Raw genomic sequence first — 18,731 nt, forward strand, 5'->3', positions numbered from 1 at the left:
AGTTACCTAACTGCTCATCTGTAGGCTATCATTTACAGATGAGTTTATCTGTCTATTCCAAGGTATGTAACCTTTGGCCATATACCCTCAAGGTCATCAAAGACACATGCGTTGTACGCAGTTACTACCTGAACTGCAATGTTCCAGTCTAAACCGCATATGAACTGTTGTTTATCGAATTCCAGTGCGTCCGAACTATACATTCACAGGTTACCAGTCTCGCTGGGGATTTCCCAGTGTCCAAAATCTTGACCGACATATATATTTAGAGATAGTCCCTTTAATTTAAAAATGGTATTGCGTAATACCCATAGTTACCTTTTTAATACCTTTTGCTATACGTTGTGCACACATGTTCCTTAAAAAATGGGTTTTGACGTCAGTACTTTCATTTTTTCTGCCGAGTCTTTATACTAATTATGGAAATGGAACAAATTTGAGATCAATAACTGGAGCGTTTCTTAAGATACTCGCCAGCTGTGTTTACACACGCGAAACACTATGCAACACTGGCACGTGATCGAGCAGAACAGTCTCTTATTATTTTATGTAAATAGTGTTTCACAACCTCTAACAAACAACATGCCACCAATACAAATATAACGTTCTAAAAACGTTATGAAATTTAAAGATTATCCGAAATCTTAAAATAGAAATGAAGAAAAAAATACATAGGCGGATCCAGAGAGGGGTGCAACGACACCCCCCTTTGAAACTCGGGTGAAAATGAAGTGTACATCCCTCCTTTTCTCAATAGTGTGCACCCCCCTTTCTCAAAAAGTTGTATCCGCCCCTGAAATATGTCAGATTTTCCATATTATTTACTAAATTTTCAATATTTGGCGGGTCGTGAAAATATGGTCGTCGTATGATAAAACGTAAAGTGCTTTTACAGTTTGCCTTTTCATTCTATTATTTACATCATTATTATATTATATATATTCTATAATTTCTATTACTGCCATCATACAGTAAGCTTGAATTTTGTCGCGAGCAGCTTACAAAAAACCCACTCTGATGTATGAAGGTAAATATATCGCCGATGCCTGTACTTCGTACAGTTTTTTATTCCTTTGTAAATATAACTCTAATATGTAGTAGTCTGTATCTGTCTGTAACCAAAAAATCAGCTTGAACAACAGTGATTCCCCAACAATAGGAGGTTCCTTGTAAAGCGAACTACGTAATGATATGACGAAGGCATATTGTGTCAAGTCATTGCCATCTCGTGTCACGTGGTATGGGCAAGCACGAACCGGCCAAAAATAGGATTTGACAAAACATGCATACCTGCGTTGCTCAAGAGTTCATGTGTGAAGCCACACACATGGGTGCAATTATCATGTGCTATATATCCGTGTTTTCATTACTATTAGCATGCGATAATCACGTTGTATGTCTATCAGAGGTCGTGTTGTGAGTGAAACTACTCCTGTCTCTTCCTAACAACCGCCCTTCCCATTCTCACTTTAAATTCAAACTCAAACTCCAGTCTCACCTTACATCCACCTCTTTAACCAACACTTTGAGCTTAAACACCAGTGTAACCCCCACATATTAATTTCAATCACACCCGAACATCAACACTTGTAACCAAAACTTCAACCTTAAACTCTAGTCTGATCCGACCGCCTCCGTGGTGTAGCGGTTAGAGCGTCCGCCCGGAGTGCGGAAGGTCGCGGGTTCGATCCCCGACTGCGTCATACCAAAAGACGTTAAAATATGGTACTTGTTGGTCCCTGCCTGGCGCTCGGCATTAATGGGTACAACAAGGACTGGTCGGCTCGGAGTCAGTATAATGTGCCTGAGTGGGGTATTCATGCTTCACTGCGGCATGGTATCTCAGTGGGCTAGCACTATAAAACCAGCTTGAGTCTGGGCTAGTACAAGCAGCCGCACATACACATACACACGCATGCACGTCGTCATATGAGCGAAATATTCTCAAGCACGGCGTTAAACCCAATTCCACCACCACCATCTAGTCTGATCCACACATCAACTTACTATCCCCCACCTACGATCCCTTACTATAAACTTAACCTCCAGTCTCAACCACCTGTCGACCCCCACTCCATTCTCACCTCAATATGTTCATAGCATTGATTCAATTTCCGTGCCCTCTACCTCGCACACCACACCACCTCAACATCACCACACGATAACACTACACCACACTATGCCATCACACCACCACACCACACCACCCCACACCACCACACCACACCACACCACACCACACCACACCACACCACACCACACCACCTCAACATCACCGCACAGAGCACCAACACACTATGCCATCACTCCACATCACCACACCACACCGCCTCAACATCACCATACCACATCAACACAACACACCACTACCACATCTCCATACCACCACCACCACCAACACACCAAACCACTACCACACTCCACACCACACCACCACAACAACATCACACACACCACACATCACCACACCACACATACCACTACCACATCTCCACACCACACCACAACAACAACATCACACCACACCACACCACCAACACACCATACCACTACCACATCTCCACACCACACCACAACCACAACACGCCAGCACCACAACACCACATCACACAACACCACAACACCATAACACTACATCACACCATACCATGTCATCACAACACACCACTACCACCACACACGACCACAACACGCTACCACTCCCAACACCAACACACCACATCAATACACCACACTACACCACACCATCACATCACACCACTACATCAACACAATATTCCACACCACATCAGCACACCACAATATACCTCTGCACATAACCACACCATACCTCTGCACCACCACACCACACCACATCACACTACACTACACCACACCTCCACACATCACCACATCATAACTCCGCACCACCACACCATAGCTCCACACCACCACACCCTACCTCATCTCCACAACACACCGCCACACCATACCTCTGCACCACAACATCACAACACCATACCTCTGCACCACCACACCACAACATCACACACACATATACCTCTGCACATCACCATACCATACCTCCGCACATCACACACACCATACCTCTGCACCACCACACCATACCTCCGCACCACCACACCATACCTCTGCACCACCGCACCATACCTCAGTACACCTCAGTACTACCACAACACACCACCACACCATACCTCCGCACCAACACGCCACGCCACCACACCACCACAACACACAACACGCGAACACCACACCAACACACCACAATACCACAACACCCCATCCCATCCCATACATATAATCTGCAGTCCTTTTCTCATTTCAATCTGTTCCAATCCCCCTAAAACCGTTCAAGCCTTAACAATCAACAACTACATTTTCAACTATAACTCCGTTTCGTATGTTATTTTTCTTTTCTTTTCTGTTTGCTTCTTCTCACTAAAACGCCATACTAATGGAAATAAGGTTTAGACACCATAGACGAAGTTGCAGCGTCATGTATATAGAGCATACCGCACTTGTAGATACAATACTGTACAGTCTACCTCTGTTTACATGTAGTAGAAGTGGCGAGAGCATTGACGACCGATAAACATGTCAACTTGGAGGCTGGAACCAGATATATCCGCTTTCTTTTATCAGATAGGTCAGGTTGTCATGACTTAACATATTGCAGTGGGTGCACTACTGACCATCCCTTCGACGTTGTTGACAATGTATGTTTACGTTTGAAACAGGAAGGGGCCAAGGCGACCTCCTGAGATGACTTTCAAAATTCGGAGTAAAACCAATTAATGAAGACTATAATTATAATAACAACATTTGGTTTGACCACTTACATTAAATATATTATGGAAACTATGTCTGTGATCTCGTTACAGTTCAACACGTGTAAATATATTGTATAGTCACCATGCACGGTGTAGAGATTATGCTGACAGTTCTCTTAGTAATAAGGACACATTAGTCATGAGTACACTGACGTGCACACAGCGTACACGACATCCTGTTCAACTATTTACCCCAACATGAGTGAGTGAGTGAGCTTTTAGCAATATTCCAGCAATATCACGGCGGGGGACACTAGAAATGGGCTTCACACACTGTGCCCATGTGGGGAATCAAATCCGGGCCTTCGGCGTGACGAGATCCTACCGCCCCATTACCCCAGTCGAGTCTACCGTAGGTTAGAGAATGTCAAAAGAGAACACGCTTCCCTAAGTACCGAGCCATGTCGTCTCCATGTACCCCTCCAGCATGAAGGGGACACAGTGATATGGTGGTAGACAAGTGGTTGAAGCGTTCGCTCGTCGCGCCGAAGGCTTGGGTTCGATTCCCACATGGGTACAATGTGTGAAGCCCATTTCTGGTATCCCCAGCCATGATATTGCTGGAATATTGCGTAAAAACAACTCACTCACACAGTGATCTTGTTGATAATTTGTAAAGCGGGCTTCAACAGAACCCACTCATTTCTAGCATTATTAACCTGATATCATCAGGCAGACAGTCATTGGAGCATTCTGGGCGCATCACGGGTTATACACACATTCCACTTCCCAGCTTTAATAAAACACATCATCAACATTATGCATATATATGGATATCAATGTTCCATTATAATAGTGAAATATATTGTGATAAATTACATTGGCAGCACGTATATGGATGGTGTAATTATATTCAGTTATTCTGGTATATCATAATAATGTTTGTTGCCTTCTAATTGTTTTTTTGTGTGCAGTTATTCACTGTATTCATTGTTTGCAAGGTCATTCGGGATGTGACAATGACACAGATGGACATCCATGGACGCTATTATTGAACTTGTGATTACACCAAGTACTTTGAGAGTGTGACCGCCTCCGTGGTGAAGTGGTGAGAGCGTCCGCCCGGAGAGAGGAAGGTCGCAGGTTCGATCCCCGGCCGCGTCATACCATAAGATACAATGCACTTGTTGGTCCCTGCCTGGAGCACTGCATTAATGGGTACATCAAGGACTGGTACGAGGCGAGACAGCGATAGTACGAGGCGAGACAGCGATAGTACTAGGTCATAAGGCGATAGTAAGAGGCGACACAGCGATAGTACGAGGTCATAAGGCGATAGTACGAGGCGAGACAGCGATAGTACGAGGTCATAAGGCGATAATACGAGGCCATAAGGCGATAGTACGAGGCGAGACAGCGATAGTACGAGGCGAGACAGCGATAGTGCGAGGCGAGACAGCGATAGTACGAGGTCATAAGGCGATAGTACGAGGCGAGACAGCGATAGTACGAGGCGAGAAAGCGATAGTACGAGGCGAGACAGCGATAGTACGAGGTCATAAGGCGATAGTACGAGGCGAGACAGCGATAGTACGAGGCGATAAGGCGATAGTAAGAGGTCGAGACAGCGATAGTACGTATAGAGGATAGTACGACAGCAGCGATAGTACGAGGTCATAAGGCGATAGTACGAGGCGAGACAGCGATAGTACGAGGTCATAAGGCGATAGTGAGAGGCAAGACAGCGATAGTACGAGGCGAGACAGCGATAGTACGAGGCCATAAGGCGATAGTACGAGGCGAGACAGCGATAGTACGAGGTCATAAGGCGATAGTACGAGGCGAGACAGCGATAGTACGAGGTCATAAGGCGATAGTACGAGGCGAGACAGCGATAGTACGAGGTCATAAGGCGATAGTGAGAGGCGAGACAGCGATAGTACGAGGCGAGACAGCGATAGTACGAGGCCATAAGGCGATAGTAAGAGGCGAGACAGCGATAGTACGAGGCGAGACAGCGATAGTACGAGGTCATAAGGCGATAGTACGAGGCGAGACAGCGATAGTACGAGGTCATAAGGCGATAGTGAGAGGCGAGACAGCGATAGTACGAGGCGAGACAGCGATAGTGCGAGGCGAGACAGCGATAGTACGAGGCGAGACAGCGATAGTACGAGGCGAGACAGCGATAGTACGAGGCGAGACAGCGATAGTACGAGGCCATAAGGCGATAGTACGAGACAAGGCCATAAGGCGATAGTACGAGGCGAGACAGCGATAGTACGAGGCGAGACAGCGATAGTACGAGGCCAGGAAAGGCGATAGTACGAGGCGAGACAGCGATAGTACGAGGCGAGACAGCGATAGTACGAGGCCATAAGGCGATAGTACGAGACAAGAAAGTGATAGTACGAGGCCATATGGCGATGGTACGAGACAAGAAAGTGATAGTGCGAGGCGAGACGGCAAAAGTACGAGGCGAGACAGCGATGGTACGAGGCGAGACAGCGATAGTACGAGGAGAGAAAGCGATGGTACGAGGCGAGAAAGCAATAGTACGAGGCGAGACAGCGATAGTACGAGGCGAGACAGCGATAGTACAAGGCGAGATAGTACGAGGCGAGACAGCGATAGTACGAGGCGAGACAGCGATAGTACGAGGCCATAAGGCGATAGTACGAGATACGAAAGTGATAGTACGAGGCCATATGGCGATAGTACGAGACAAGAAAGTGATAGTACGAGGCGAGGCAGCATAAGTACGAGGCGAGACAGCGATATTGTGAGACAAGACTGCGATAGCACCAGGCAAGAAAGCGATAGTACGAGTAGTACGAGGCGAGAAAAGCATGGGACATGTAAGATTTATGTCCATAAAAGAGAGCTGTGTGTTTCTTCCATTTCAAAATTTAGCTGGGAAAGTGAGTGAGTATGGTTTTCCACCGCTTTTAGCAATATGGGCTTCACACTTTGTACTCATATTTGGAATCGAACCCTGGTCTTCAGCGTGACGAGCGGGCGCTTTCATCATTAGGCTACCCCATCGCCCCCACCGATGGGAAAGGAATGTTAAGTACTATATTAGCCATTTAAAACTTCCACAATTTGCCTTTTTTCCTTCTTCGCAAGTGTTGCAATCAAATGATTGTCCTTTCAATAGTACAATTTCTGGTTGGGAAAATACTTTTGATCCGTATGACAGCAGGACATCTGTAAATAGAAGTGAAGAAAAGCCTTTCACACCCATAAAAAGTCTCTGCTAACAGCTAAGACTTCTTTGTAACTGACCCGTGAAGATCCGGGGTAGAATAGGTCTTCAGCAACCCAAGCTAACCACAAAAGGCGACTATGCTTGTTGTAAGAGGCGACTAACGGGATCGAGTGGTCAGGCTCGCTGACTTGGTTGACACATGTCATCGGTTCCCAATTGCGCAGGTCGATGCTCATGCTGTTGATCACTGGATTCGATTATTTACAGACCGCCGCCATATAGCCGGAATATTGCTGAGTGTGGCGTAAAACTCACTCACTCACTCACTCTTTGAAACTTTTTTAAGAGAAGTAGCACTCGATATGGCTGCCATCGAAGATTCGTGCTTTGTGGTCAATGTACAGAGTAGTTCCTGGACATTTTGGAAGCTCTGGAGCTGATAGTCCAAGCTCAGCACGTTTTGGGAGCAAACTACTCAGAAAACTCTAGAAAATCATAACTAAAACCCTTGGAACAATTTAGCTACATGGGTCCTGCACTTGAAATTGAAGGGAATCTGATTCCGCACCTGCAGAAGGAATTTGGACCAGTAGTGTCGGAGATTATTACTTCGGAAATTGACATTTTGAAATTACTTTTGAAATATCTGCCCTTTGCTATTCAAACTAGAGCCTTGGAATTTTTGCGGAAACAACTTCAGTAATGTGGCATGGGCCCCTTGGTGATTTTTTATATTTTTGTAGAGAGATTCTGAGCTCTGGTTTGGAGCTAGGACTGGTGCAAAATACTGCGGAATAATAAATACCAATCCGAACGATTACAATAGGTGTCCTGCCCTTTAGGCATTGAGCACTAATTAATAAGTGAGGAATTTAATGGGACCATCACATTGTCAGTGGGGCGGGTAATGACCACACTCTTTAGATAAATCTTGCTAAAATATAAATATATACTTGTCAGAAGAATTTGTAGAAGACCCATTTCTTAAAGATGACGATGAATAATCTGACTATGTGTTGGGTATTGTGACACACCCTCTATCAACTGCGGGTGTATTTTTAAAACGTAAACTGACGTTCAAAAGAAATTACACACCTGATTCTTTGGTGAAATATTTTCTTAAATCAGCAATAATATTTAAAAGGTGTTTTGATTCGGCCTTGTCACAAGTGTTTTCAAAACACCACAGATATCGTAATCACTTAAACATTTATGGGTTTTTTGGAAATAGTCCCAAAACACCAGGTGTGTACTTTTTTATGTACGTCAGTATATTCTAGTGGGGTGTTTCACTGTATGTTAGTATGATATTAGCAAATGCCATCATGTTGTTGTCTGTAAATAAAGTATGTGGCAGTTGAGTTATGATCAACTTGCATCGTGCCCCTTGACGTGTATAGATTGACCCTCGTATTAGACATGTAGCTTCAGTAGAGGTATTCAGATGTAGCCTGATATCATTGAAGTTCTTCTGTTACTCTTCGCAGATGATGTTGTTCTTGTTGCTGATAGTGTAAATGGTCCACAGAAGCGTCTTGATATTCTCCAAAGTTGGTGTGATTCATGGGAATGGACTGTTAATATGTCTAAAACTAAAATAATGGTTTTAGAAAAAGTGGAAAATTATCACGTTTTGAAAAGTGGACCTACAGTGGGAATAATGTGGTTGTAGTTTCTAATTATAACTATCCGTGTCTAGTTCTTACAAGCCAATTACGTTTTTTCACAGAGTTGCAATTTTGTTGCCATAAAGGCCAAGAAAGCCTTATTTGAAGTATTAAGAAGAATATATTCCTATGGGCAGTTTACCTTCAAGGTTTTCTTTACAATAATGGATTCTCAGGCTATGCCAATGTTGTTATACGGTTCAGGGTTGTGGGGCTTTCAGCGTCTTGACTGTTTAGAGGGAACACAACATTTAGCGAGTAAACGGTTTCTTAAAGGTCACATGCAACCAAAAAATCAAACATAATTAAAGCACAATTACCACTTATTCATGACATATAATATACATTGCTGGTTATGAAAAAAAACATATAAACAAAATTATAAGCGTACAATCGCAAATCAAAAGTGCAATATTTTGTACTTGGGTTTACTTCCCGTTGAAACGAAGCAGCCGGGATACCGAACCCAGTCAGAGCGGGTGGGTGTCCACTCAAGTGTAACGGCTGGTTCATTTGCAGATGCTCTCACGGCTCATTGTGTGTGTATATATAGAGGTGTTGGGTTTTGTAAATACATGCTCATATTTTGTGTATAACATTTTGCAGTCAACAGACATCATAACATGTCATGTGTTCAAGTATCACACCTGCCTGTCTGTCTAATTACATAATGTGACAGACACCGAACTCGGGCCATAAATCAATGCGGGTTTTTTATGGTGTGTAGACTGATAGGTGTTAAGTTCAAATTGCATGTGGTCAGTGATCGAAGTTGTGTATTGAATATTGTCATTAGCAGACAGGCAGGCAGACACATAGGTGTCAATAAAACAGACATTGAGTTTTGTCTGTGACAACGACATATCTATATCACAGTTAGAAATTCTGTCAACGCTAAATAATGACATTGCTTTTAAGTATCGAACTGAGAAAGTGACTTGGTAAGAAGAACGTGTGGTGAAATAGACAAATGAAATTATATAAACAGTTTATTTACTGTCATAACATATAAAAAGCTCGCGCCCGTATCACACCTGCCTGTCTGTGTAATGAAATAATGTGACAGACACCGAACTTGGGTCATAAATCAATGCGTTTTGTTTATGGTGTATAGCCTGATAGGTGTTAAGTTCAAATTGCATGTGGTCAGTGATCGCAGTTGTGTATTGAATATTGTCATTAGCAGACAGGCAGGCAGACACATTAAGGTATCGAACTGAGAAAGTGACTCGGTAAGGAGAACGTGTGGTGAAATAGACAAATGAAATTATATAGACAGTTAAATCGGTAATCTACTGTCATGATATATAAAAAGCTTGCGCCTGTGAAATATCAACAAAACATGGAAAAATAGCTCACACCAAAGCCTTCACCGAGTATTCACCGGACAACCCGCTTACAAGCTGCGCGAACCTATTTCACTGCGCATGTGCTATGAGCGCAGCCCAGACCACTTTTCCCCCAAGCGATGGGGGAAAATTAGTGAATCATTTGAACTCCGATTTCGCGCGGTTTTTTTCTTCGCGTTATTTTTCAACTTTATAAGTTGAATTTGCATTTTTGATGATTTGTTTCGGTAAGTCCATACAAAGTTGTGTTTTACGTTGCATGTGACCTTTAACATTAGTACAAGGTCTCCGAATGTTTTAGCTATGGGCGAATGTGGCAGATTCCAAGTTTATTTGCTTTCCTTGTTGAGATGTACTAAATTTTGGCTTAGAGTTGCTCGTATGCCTCGTCAAAGGTATCCACGTAATGTATATTAAATGTACTTCTTATATAATTAGATAATGCTGAACGCCATACATGAGCCTCTTCGGCAAGTTCATTTCTGGTGTCCCCCGCCGTGATGTTGCGGGAATATTGCTAAAAGCGGCGTAAAACCAAACTCAGTCAGTCAGTCTTCGGCAAGTTATATTTAGCTACGGTTTTGGTTACGTTTGGGTGTTTCAAGGTGTTGACAGTATTTTTGTCAAGATTTAAGCAACGTGTTACTGATATCTAAACTGAGGAATGGAGATCTGGCATGCACTGTAGTAGCAGGTATGACTCTTATTCTTCATTTAAATTGAATTTACAACCGGCATTGTATTTAACGCATGGTGACTTTTCCTTAAATCGTAGCCATATGACGAAACTGCGTATTGGCATGGGCAGATTCCAAGTTGAACTTGGCGATATTATAACGTGATAAGAACACTCCGACTGTGTAAAGTGTGTAAGTTAGACATGATTGAAGATGAATTTCATTTTCTAATACAGCTTATGAAAGCTTAAGATCTGAATACCTACCGTTTGTCTGTACATCATATAATATAAAAACTAGTTTCATCAACTTAATGGCATCTAATGATACACATGTTATCATTAAGATACAACTTTATGGTCATCATGCACTACGTCTGAGACGTCAAATTTTGTAAGTTGCAGTTCCAACCTGCTGTATCATCTGTATATGGGCCGGAGGCCATACATGCTGAATAAACAAACTGAATGTAGCTTGATAGACATCTCTCTGACATTGGAGTTATTACAGTTGATAAAACCTCACACTGTTAACGTTGTTAACAATACGAAGTTCATTGATATGCTTGTACAGCATGTAAGTGTAAGTGCAGCTATATCACAGTGAACGTGTTGTTTGTGTCCCGCTGTCAGACTGGCATTCTGTCTACATACAAAAGAGTAGTATTTATGTGTCATGTGTGCACATGCGTAACAAGGCGAATATACAATACAGGGAGAATGCGACAGAGCGTGAACGCGATATATCCAAAATATAATAGAGGTTTTGGGGGTTTTTTTCAGGGCTCAACTACTGTAATATTCCGCGCTTATCACCTCTTGTGCTCAGAATACTGTAACATATCAGATACACTTGTTAGATATTATTCGTTTGCATACACGAATGTATTTAGTTTTTTTGTGGTAAATTATCAAAATACAATACACTTCAAGGCAAAACATAATTTACATTATCTTTCTGTCGGTATTATCAGAAACTGTTATCTGCATTGTTGGTCATCTTGCAGATTTGGACTTGGCGACGAATACGTGGTGAACATGAACATTCAGAATGTCATTTTGCGTCTTACACGATTCAAGGTCAATACCGAGTGTAACCTCCATGTGACTGTATGACAGCCAGCACACTCCTCCTCATACCCCCTGTCAGCCTCCTAATCCTCTGGGGGGTAGTCTACGCCATTCCTCGTGTAAAGCAGCTTCCAATTGGGCCAGGTTCTGTACAGGACCCCTTTGCTGCACACGACGACCAACCATGTCCCAGATATGCCCCAAAGCGTTAAGATCGGGGCTAATTCAATCGTAAGATATGTCAAGGGCTGTTTAACTAAGTTCTTTGTGTATATTTCCATTTCGTTTACAGTTTTGTAGTGAGGCGTAAGTTACATTAATAATATTACTGTCTGGATTTCATAGTAATTACTCTGCAACAGATGATAGGATTATTCTCCAGCTGGTAATTCCAGGTTGTGTATATTTCAGATAAGACATATCAATTATAATATTTATGAACGTGGGTGTTTGTGATGGCACTGAAAACTGGATTCAGAAGAACAAGTTCTTACCATTAATCCTAATAAGGTGTACAGGATACGAATTCCTCTCTCGGCAGATGATGTCATATCCCTCTGAGTCGTTTGTGCAAATGATGAAGTCATCATCAGAGCCAAATCCATCTAATCTATTAGTGGTGCTAATTGTATAAATAGATCAATGAAAATCAGCCAGCTATTGGTGAAAAGGAGTCTTGCCCTAGGTATACAATGGAACGTTTTCATAAGCATAACAAACATTCACAAAATCATATGTTTCAGTGCACACAATTACCAGGACAAGCAGCATTATGTTAAATCTTTATTTGCATAATTAATTTACAATATAGATGTGTATGAAACCTCATCCATGCATTGCTGAAAACAAATAATCATATTATTCAACAGGATTTTTTCTGTACACCAGTCAAGGCTTCTGGGGCAAAGTTTGATTAACAATATAAACAAATTAGAAACAAATATCAACAACCACAACCAATAAGTCTCCTTTATGGCAGGTTTTGGTGATAGGCCACTTTGAACAGTATTTCAGAAATATCAACTACATCATCCTTATACAGCAGACACAATGCCAGCACAACCTTAAATTTTAACTCACTCACATCAGCTAAGGGTGGAAATCTCAAATGTCTACATGTCTAAATGCTTATCACATAGGTAAAACCTAAGATCACCCTCATTGTGCTGATGAACCATGGATCATAATCAGGAGATTCCAAGATTTGAAATTCTAATGTATATATTTTTACATGACTTTGGAAAACACCCATACTCTGGTCAGAACATAACACCCACTGGACTTTGTACAAAATGTGTCTTCAGAGAATGATCATAACAATATTTGAGAATGTAATTGTCTCATTGGTATTGCTTATTTCCCATGTAAATTTGTATCTGTAGAATACATTCACAAAAATAATATACTCATCCACATTCATAATTAATAGTAGTGAATATGTTGTGTCTTATCTGTTGATAAAGTTGTCAAGACCCCAGCAGGATCAAAGACTATGACGTCATTCCATGTTTCCACTGGAACATGATACAGCACAAACTCTCACTTGCTGACGAACAGGATTTCCTCTGTGGGTTCCTGATTATTTGATTGCTGTGTGGTAACAGTAGTTTGTTTTAACACTTGCCTCAACCCTACACATGTTTGTCAGGCAATATTGCAAGGTATAAAATTGTAAGAATTCTTCTATGATTGGCATTCTAGAAGTTGAGGAGATGAAGAATGAGGACTACATGTATTTTTATGGATATACAACTTCTTTATTCTGTATAGGCGACATTTCGACATAGATTATAATGTCATTGTCAAACAAATTAGAATATTATGTCTAAACATCACCTATATAGAATAAATAAGTTGTATATCCATAAAATAGTCCCCGGTTCTTCATAAAATTGTAATAGGTTGTCAAAACAAACACTGAGTAATGCCCAGTATCATTTGATCCTGCTGCTAGGATAAAAGCCACAGTTTAATCCTAAAAGATACCTCTGAATAATATACTATGGTACTCCTTTTCAAAGGGTTATTTTTACTTTTCAGTGATACAAAAAAAATACTCAGATAAAAAAGAAATGCATACACAAGACCTCTATTGAATGCTATGCCATCAGAACACTAGATGACATCACCAGCTGTCTTACAAAATCAAAACAAAAGAAGTGATCTAGGTAAAAATTTGATCAATTTGTTGTGATGATTTGTTTGATTAAACTGTTCATATAAAAAGAATGTTCTGATTTGCCTTTTTCATTCATATCTGCCTACAAGGTAGCCACATTAATTTCACTTGAATAAATGGACAGATCTTGTTTTCATGACTCCACCCCTCTAGCCCCTGTCCCCCTGCACTCCACCCGGGAAAGCGAATTTCAATATTCCCTATTCCCAGTAAAGCGAAAACCAAAGTTGTGCTAGAAGTGCCGCGAAAGCGAATTGCTATGAAAACATCGGCTTACCGTACTTCAGATTAGCACGCGACCCCAATACTCGATCTGTGAGCCTCTTAACTGAGATGAAGTTTCAGTTGTTTCAAGTTTCAGCACGTACGTGACCCTACTTAACAATAGTTTTATTATTTCATATAATGAATTATGATCATTGTTAAAAGAACCTTATTGTTCCTGGCCGAATTTGTCAAAGTTCCGTCAACTTTTTTCAAGGAATATATCTACTCTTAAAATGTATCCAAGTTCATGAAGATTGTTTGTAAACACTTTAATTGATGTATCATTTAGTCATCTTGTACATTTTGTATGTACTCCTTTGTTATACTCATGTACCACCGATATCAATTTTCCGCGTGAGTGGGCAGGCATATCATAGTGAACTACATACCTGGGGGAAGTTAATCTGTATCATAAATTGTAACTATGTAATGTGGATAACGAACTGCGTGCTTTTGAATTTAGTGCTATGACATTTTCTGTTTTTAAATAACAATGTCATGAATAAATATGTTTTTAATATAAAACTCATTTAAAGTGTTTATGAATGCAGACTTGATTTCGTCACAATATGGCTGGAATAATGCCGATGTGACGTACTCTTGTCATCTCTATCTACATATTGCTTCCTACGTTTGGGAGCAGACTGTCCACACTTAAGTTGCAAAAGCTGTGTTTGGCTGGATGCTTCCTCACAACCAACACCTAACCTAACAAGCTTAGTAACAGTTAATCTAGTCTGTCGTACAGACCCTGAAGCAAATGTATCCAAGAAAGCCCACGCAAGTCTAGAAAATGTGGCAAGTCTAGATTTCCTCAGCTTCAGGAAATTAAGAAAGTCTCAGGGCTCCTTTTCATTATATTATATTTTTTTTTACTATGAACTTTTTTCAGCAAAATATGTTCATTTCAGAGACTAGTTGTTAGTCTACAGTTAATCCAGTTACAGGGGAGTGAGTACGGCTAACAAAACAGCCAAGCGAGGGGCTAGAGGTACTAATTAGTGGCTTGTAACAACAGGGGGCATGGGGGACGGGGGCTAGAGGAATGATGCCGTTTTCATCAACAGCAAAAACCACTCAAAAGAATGACTGATTAAGAATAATCATACCCAGAAATGGGTGTTCCTTAACTTAATTTTAGTAATATACATTGTACATGATACCTATTGCAAAAATGGCATTTCATATCATATGAAAAATAAAGATTTATTCACTCATATATCTTATATGAATAATGATATGCTCTTAGTCTCACACACACAATTATTGACATGCATAATAGGAAAATATGAACAAGAATATTTCATAAACTGGTAAAGTGATATTAACAAACAATTATTTCAGTCAGAAATAATTAATGAAATAAGAATTCATAAACAAGATTCCTATTCTTCGTGCTTGAGAAAAAAGTCAACAAATTTCCAGCTGTTCTACTCCTATTCAATACACTGTTACATGTGATGTTTCAGCAATCTTCCTGTAATCAATCAAAACTGAGTTATCAGCTCTGTTAACAGTGCTCGGCTCCTAGATCAACGTATCTCACTCAGACCTGTAAAGCATGTAACTATCTGTAGGGCTGCGCAATATAACCGGTTTACCAGTATTTACCGGTTCAGACATGAAAACGATACATATTGCGATATGCTGATCGAAAACCGGTATTTTGACTTGTATTCGGAAAACTTCGTAACACTCGGAAATGTTCGGATATGTCCTTGTTTCATTTGTGCCAAATATTATTCACATTTTTATTTTATCATGATTAAAAGTTGTTATTAAAGCTTAATCAAGCCTAGTGATTTTGTTGTGTTTTTGCTCTATAAATCAAGAAGTAACTTGATTATAAGTAGTTTTTTGTTTAAAAATACTTCATGCAATATATTGCAATACATATCGCAATACATGCTTTCGCATCGCAATATATCGCAATATGAAAATTCTCTGCAATACCCACCCCTAACTATGTGCATGATATATGTTACTTTATCTTCAGATGAGTGCTAACATTGTACATACGACTCTTGATTCTCATATGAAGTGTATCATCATGAACATGATTCTTATTTCATACACTGCATCATACCTTAAATTGTAAACTTAATCTATTAAATGAAATTGTCTTCTTTTTCTTAAAGACCATTCTCTTTCTTGACAAGGTCAATTTACAGAGTACCAAATATAATATAATTAGAGCCCTTACAGTAGAACACCACAGGTGTTAGATTCAAGCTGCGGCTATTTACCATATACAAGAACAATGCAAATAGGTCCTTGTCAGGTCCATGCATTTAAAACACAGTTTTTGATTTGTTGTAATAAAGTCTTAAGGTGGGATAACAAAAACATAAAAAACCTTGTTCTTGCTCTTATAATAGCAGTATTAGATTGTTTTTATCTGTTGGGGCGGTAGGGTGACTTTGTGTTTACTGTGTTCACTATCAAGCCAAAGACCTGGGTTCAATTCCCCACACGGTTACAATATGTGAAGCACATTTCTGGTGCCTCACTTTGGTATTGCTAGAATATTACTAAAAGCGGTGTAAAACTACACTCACTCACTCACTCACTCATCTGTCCTGTGGTAAATACCACTCTATGACTGTCAAGTGTGTTTGTGGTGAAGAACCTTAGAAAGGGCAGTGGGTGGCTGACAGATATCTGGAGTTCCAGTGTCGGGTTACAGAACTGGATGGGAGCTGACAGATATCTGGAGTTCCAGTGTCAGGTTACAGAACTGGATGGGAGCTGACAGATATCTGGAGTTCCAGTGTCGGGTTACAGAACTGGATGGGAGCTGACAGATATCTGGAGTTCCAGTGTCGGGTTACAGAACTGGATGGGAGCTGACAGATATCTGGAGTTCCAGTGTCGGGTTACAGAACTGGATGGGAGCTGACAGATATCTGGAGTTCCAGTGTCAGGTTACAGAACTGGATGGGAGCTGACAGATATCTGGAGTTCCAGTGTCAGGTTACAGAACTGGATGGGAGCTGACAGATATCTGGAGTTCCAGTGTCAGGTTACATAGGTCAATGGAAGGAATGGAGATCAAACCAAACTGGCATCAAGGATATTTTCACTTTCAGCTGAGTTAATGTGGAAAAAAGAGATCATTTGATATTTATGTCATGTTTCTTAGGTATAGAGCCATAATGAAAAATGATTATATATTTTACTCACTAACAATATACAATTATAGATGTCATATGAGTTTAACACCTGTGTTTTATGGACCTTAAAAATGAAATATTGACCGCAGACTTTTTCCTCGGTCAATGTTATATATTTTGGATAAAAAAAACCCTCCTATTAACTCTATGATGTACTTACTCATTATACATTAAAGTCAAGACTTCGCATATCATGCAACGATAATGTTGGGAGTTTCCTACAAACAAGACACTGGGTTGCTTCAGACTGGGAACTACCTGACTGGGTAATCTCCATTCTATTTTTAGCATGTCAAGTGAAACAACGTAAATCTGAGTCAATAAAGCATTTCTGTCAAAACACACATGACCACTTCTGGCGAATGTCTATAACTGAAACCTTTTTGCAACAGGACTGCATCAGGATAGCTCAATGATACATCGTAACATTCTCAAATATTGTTTTATAGATGGAGTTAGAGTTTGTGATCATAAATAGACCAAGAACTGTTATCTTTATATACTACACAACATTTGCTTACAAACATACTTTCTACTACAGAGGGCTGTCTTTGTCCTTAGCGAATGTTGAGTAGTATAACCTAACTGAAGGTCAAGGGCTTAACATTGCACTTCTGTGCAACATGGTACATTAGGACAGGTGTCACTGTCTCATGTGTCTTTCTCCTCTATATTCAAGGTCACTTGTCTCTGGAACCCCATCTCCCACAAAGTCTTGTTGAGGTGCTCCGATAAATTCATCCTAGGATATGACATTGATATAGTGAAGAACGTCTGGCTGAAGCCCAGAGTCGCCATGAAGTCAAGCAGTACCTGAAAAGAGAAATCAGAAAAAACTAAATTTCTACACAATATTCTTTTCCATAATCCCCTAATCTACATAATTCCCTAAGTTTACAGACAATTCAGTCGTATAAATGTTTTTGATTGAAAACATAGAACTGTATCAATTTGTGACATACTCCCTCCTCAATCAAACACCATGTAATAAATGACCCGTCTCTTACACTGGCTTGAGACATATGTTTTCTGAAAGGTGAGAAAATAATGCTACTAGACAGATATTTTGTAGTGAAGAGGATTCTCAACATCACTTTTTTCTCAAAACCAGCACAAATCACACAAACAAATGAATATGGTTCCAGTATGGATTCTTCATCTGACACAGAAGTATAGAGAACACTGCACTATTGCTCACCTGTCTAAAAAATATATAACTTTATCATTATTTAGCTGACAAACATCTGCAGTGAAGTTGTGATGAAAAAGATTCTAGAAAAAGGAAAACAATATCAATTTTCAGTGAGTAATAAAGAATGTAATGTCGCATAATTCTAGCCATATCATTAATTTTCAGTAGTCATTCAA

General features: G+C 40.5%; 1 protein-coding gene across 2 annotated transcripts in view; it reads right to left on the minus strand.

The window, feature by feature from the left end:
* Positions 1–16,062: 16,062 nt before the first annotated feature.
* Positions 16,063–18,731, minus strand: part of LOC124286457 (UBX domain-containing protein 8-like) — a 54,871-nt gene continuing 52,202 nt past the window's right edge. Inside the window, exons 7-8 of one of the 2 annotated variants that reach the window (XR_006901035.1) lie at positions 17,714–18,176; positions 16,063–17,675 (exon numbers count right to left, since the gene is read on the minus strand). Coding sequence is in view for 1 of the 2 variants with exons in the window: in XM_046722834.1 (XP_046578790.1) it covers positions 18,015–18,176 (162 nt within the window). In the remaining variant the exon portion in view is untranslated. Of the gene's footprint in view, positions 18,177–18,731 lie in introns of both variants that reach the window. The other variant, XM_046722834.1, reaches the window with a different exon arrangement.

This window comes from Haliotis rubra, unplaced genomic scaffold (genome assembly GCF_003918875.1).
Source record: "Haliotis rubra isolate DU_JTF1 unplaced genomic scaffold, ASM391887v1 Scf383, whole genome shotgun sequence".
Lineage (NCBI taxonomy): Eukaryota > Metazoa > Mollusca > Gastropoda > Lepetellida > Haliotidae > Haliotis > Haliotis rubra.